This window comes from Tigriopus californicus, chromosome 7, assembly GCF_007210705.1.
Source record: "Tigriopus californicus strain San Diego chromosome 7, Tcal_SD_v2.1, whole genome shotgun sequence".
NCBI lineage: Eukaryota > Metazoa > Arthropoda > Copepoda > Harpacticoida > Harpacticidae > Tigriopus > Tigriopus californicus.
The window spans coordinates 14,714,514-14,718,091 of NC_081446.1; the positions used below are offsets into that span (position 1 = coordinate 14,714,514).

The 3,578-nt window shown below is 43.4% G+C and overlaps 1 protein-coding gene across 1 annotated transcript in view; it reads left to right on the top strand.

The window, feature by feature from the left end:
* LOC131883479 (putative amidohydrolase YtcJ) overlaps positions 1-3,498 on the top strand; it is a gene marked incomplete at its 3' end in the record, with an annotated part of 4,490 nt that extends 992 nt beyond the window's left edge. The window contains 3 exon segments of the mRNA XM_059230960.1: positions 1,690-1,945; positions 2,013-3,219; positions 3,287-3,498. Of these exon segments, the coding sequence (XP_059086943.1) occupies positions 1,731-1,945; positions 2,013-3,219; positions 3,287-3,498 (1,634 nt within the window).
* Between the last annotated feature and the right edge of the window lie 80 nt (positions 3,499-3,578).

Genomic DNA, 3,578 nt, shown 5'->3' on the forward strand with positions numbered 1-3,578 from the left:
TAGAACATCCTGACAAAATAACTCTAAGTGCTTTAACATCAGTAGTCCATTATTTTGCAAAATGAAAAAATGAAGCAGCCTCTTCGTTGGTGCAACAGCCAATTGGCCTTGGTTCAATCATAAACCTGTTGCTCGAAGAAACTACGACTCGTTTCATAATAATGGCCATATTTCAGTTCTTCTCAAGGTAGATTAAAATAAGGCTTGTCGTTTCTAGAAGATGAGGGTACGCATTGCGGAAATTATCGTTCAACTTGGCCGTGGAGACCCAAGTGTTGTCCCACTGATTAGTGAGAAGTTGCAGCGTGTCCTTTGAAATGAACCCTCGACACATTAAAACTGTCTGAACTTGAGGTTTCACAAGAATCCGCCCATTGCACGTCCTGTATTTTCACAACCCAAGTGCTTCAAATGCTCTCCGACTCATAGGTGGTTTCGCATACGAAAACGATAAGGAGTGAACTAAACATTCGAACAACATGTTTCTTAGTTTTGCATGGGATAAGATTATCATTCGCCCAAGATAAAAACCTTCAACCCCCACGATCTAGGTGTAGATCTACAGTAATAACACATTAAATAAAGTATCGGATCGGGACCAAAAGTGTCAATTTGAACAAGCCGTCCATACTTTATGGCACTCTGTCAAAAAGAGCATTTACCGAGAGCTTCGCCACATTTACGCAATTTTTCTCTCTAACTTTACTTTTTATAAGACACCCAACATGCTGGCACTCCAGAGGTGTTCCAATTTGAAGTCACAGGGGTTTATAGACCATCTTTCTTTTGTTTTGAACGAAAGTCCCCGATGAATCGGCGGCATCCAACCGACTTTCCCAAGCTTCGTACCTCCTACGAATGCACGTACCCGTATCCCCTTCAATTCCCCCTGGCTGCCCACAAAGACTTAGGAGTCAAGTGGCTTGAACGACCGAGGAAGACAGCTTTGCCACTGACAGGGAATTCACAGCTCCTTTAACTAAATTAATGCACTCTGGGCCATATAGGTTTAACGTAAATTGCCCTGAAGGTCAGGAGTGACCTCTTAATCTTCTGGACGGATGGGAGATGAACTCTGGAGGGAAGTGGGAAGATTGTTAACTTTGAGGTTTGGCTAGAGCACATTTATTTGAGGCTACCACTCCTCTTCTTCCATTGTGTTTCGAACACAAATCTTTTTTTTTGTATGGCAATGGGAAATTGTAGTGCCATTTCTCTCGCGATCTACTCTCAAATGACGCTGCATGTTTTTACTGAATGAATGTCATCTGATGATAATTGGCTGTCAAAATTGCGATTTGCATTCGGTCCATGAATGTAATGCAATATATTACATATTGTTCAAAATGTCTCCATCGATTGCAGTTTATAAATCAACGGGGCAGAGGTAAGGGAGTTTTGTTCGAATAATAGGAACAATGAAACTGTTCCAAGTAGTAAGTCATTAGTATTTGTTTCAAATATGAAGGAAGAGAACAATACGGGGGTCGCTTATAACTTTTGCATATTGGAACTTAACCTAATATGCAATGTTATTTGCATTACAAATATCCAGGGATAGAACAAAATGTGATAGGGATCATCACCGTCCAATAACTTGACGTGTTTGGACCTCATCACGTCTTCAAACATCTGTGCATCACTCATTTTCTTTGTGTTTCACTATGAATATAAGCTCTTACTTGTTAGGAGGGAATCATTAGTTGTCGTCGACTCATCTTTGAGTTAAGATGATCAATAGAACCTTGTGCTTGGTCCTTGGATCCTTCTGGTTTGGCGTTGCTTTGGGCGCCGATTACAATTGTTCCGCGGGGATTGGAAAGTTCAAAGGGAAATGTTACAACTGTCCATACAACGCCTTTGAATGCAACAGAGCGGGACCATCGGTCATCTTCACCAATGGAGTCATTTACACGGCCGACAACACAGATCCCAACTGGCACATGTAACCAAGTTTAAACATGGGGTGATTTGTGACTTTTTTGCTCAGGTGTTTTCTTTTCTTTTGTTAGTAATCCCAAGGAGTCCATGGTGGTGAAGAACGGAAAGATTGTCTTTGTTGGCACTGAAGATCAAGCTCTGCAACAGATAGTCGTTGGTGAAACTCGAGTAGTTGACTTGGGAGGGAAAACCGTTTTGCCTGGATTCCATGATCCCCATATGCACCCCCTTGAGGCCAACCATAAGGCCGCTGGAACTTGCGAATTGCAACGGGATACCAAGCCTGAGGACCAATTGCATGTGTTTGAAGAGGGTTGTTTTCACAATCAAAAGGGCACAAATTGGACATTAGGTTGGGGACATTCTGTTTATACGTTGCTCGAATACGTGGCTGATAATCCGGGCAAAAATCCCAAGGATCTTTTGGACCCCTTAATCGTAGACGATCTAGGAAATGCTATCCCTGCCGTCATGATGGAGTTCACGTCGCATTCCGTTTGGGTCAACTCCAAAGCTTTGGAATTGGCTGGCGTGACCAAAGATACCAAGAACGAAAATGGAAATATCTACATGAAAAACCCGAACACCGGAGAACCGAATGGGATTGTTCTTGAAAATGCTGGCATTGAAATGTTTGAAAAGGCCCTGGATCCAAAAATGTATCCGAATTTGCGACAAATGAACTATGATGCTGCTCTGGCTTCACTTTTCGTTTTGGCCAAACATGGAATCACATCAGCCGTGGATGCCAGAAACTATTGGAAACGAGAGCACGACAAGGCCTGGGAAAAAGTGGAGGCCGAGGGTAAACTCACCGCCAAGATGATCTTGAGTATGTGGGCCTATCCGGCCATGAATGACACGGAGCAGATTGCCAAGCTCAAAAGCTTCTTCCAAAGGAACCCAGCCAAGCGGCTGAAAAAGTCTCAAATCAAAGTCTACATGGACGGCATCCTTCCCACTAGAACAGCCAAAGTTTTGGAGCCATATGTGAGGAAAGATCCCGATCTCCAAATTGGAGATCACGGCATGAACTATTTCACAGAGAATCGCTTATTTGAGTACTTGTCTCAACTGCAAAATTTGAACGGAGGCGAGGGATACGATTTCATCATCCATCAAGTGGGAGATGGTGCTGGGCGAGAGGCTCTCAATGCCATTGAAGATGCCAAACCTGATGCCACCGTTGAAACCCGCCACAAGTTGACCCATGTCGAGCTTTTGAATACGAAAGACATTCCACGGTTCAAGACTTTGGGAGTCATTGCTGATGGACAAGTAGGAAATACTTTTCAAGGCACTCTGAAAGTTGACCCATAATTACTTTGTTTTCGCTTGCGCACAGGTTGCCGGGACTTTCACTATGCCAGGTTCACCCGGTCACAAGGAACTAGAAAGCTTTGTGGGTAAGGCCAAGGCTCATGACACGATTCCATTAAAGAGTTTGGTGGATTCCGGAGCCAAAGTCACCATGAGTAGCGATTACGACGTCTCAGATGTGAACCCATTTAACGGTTTGGCCAATGCCCTCCAACGATCCGATCAATCCATTGACTTAAAGGTTAGAGTTTGAAGTTAATTGACAAACCCTTTTTCATTAAGCCGTTGTTGGCTTTGATTTAGACTGCTGTTGAGTT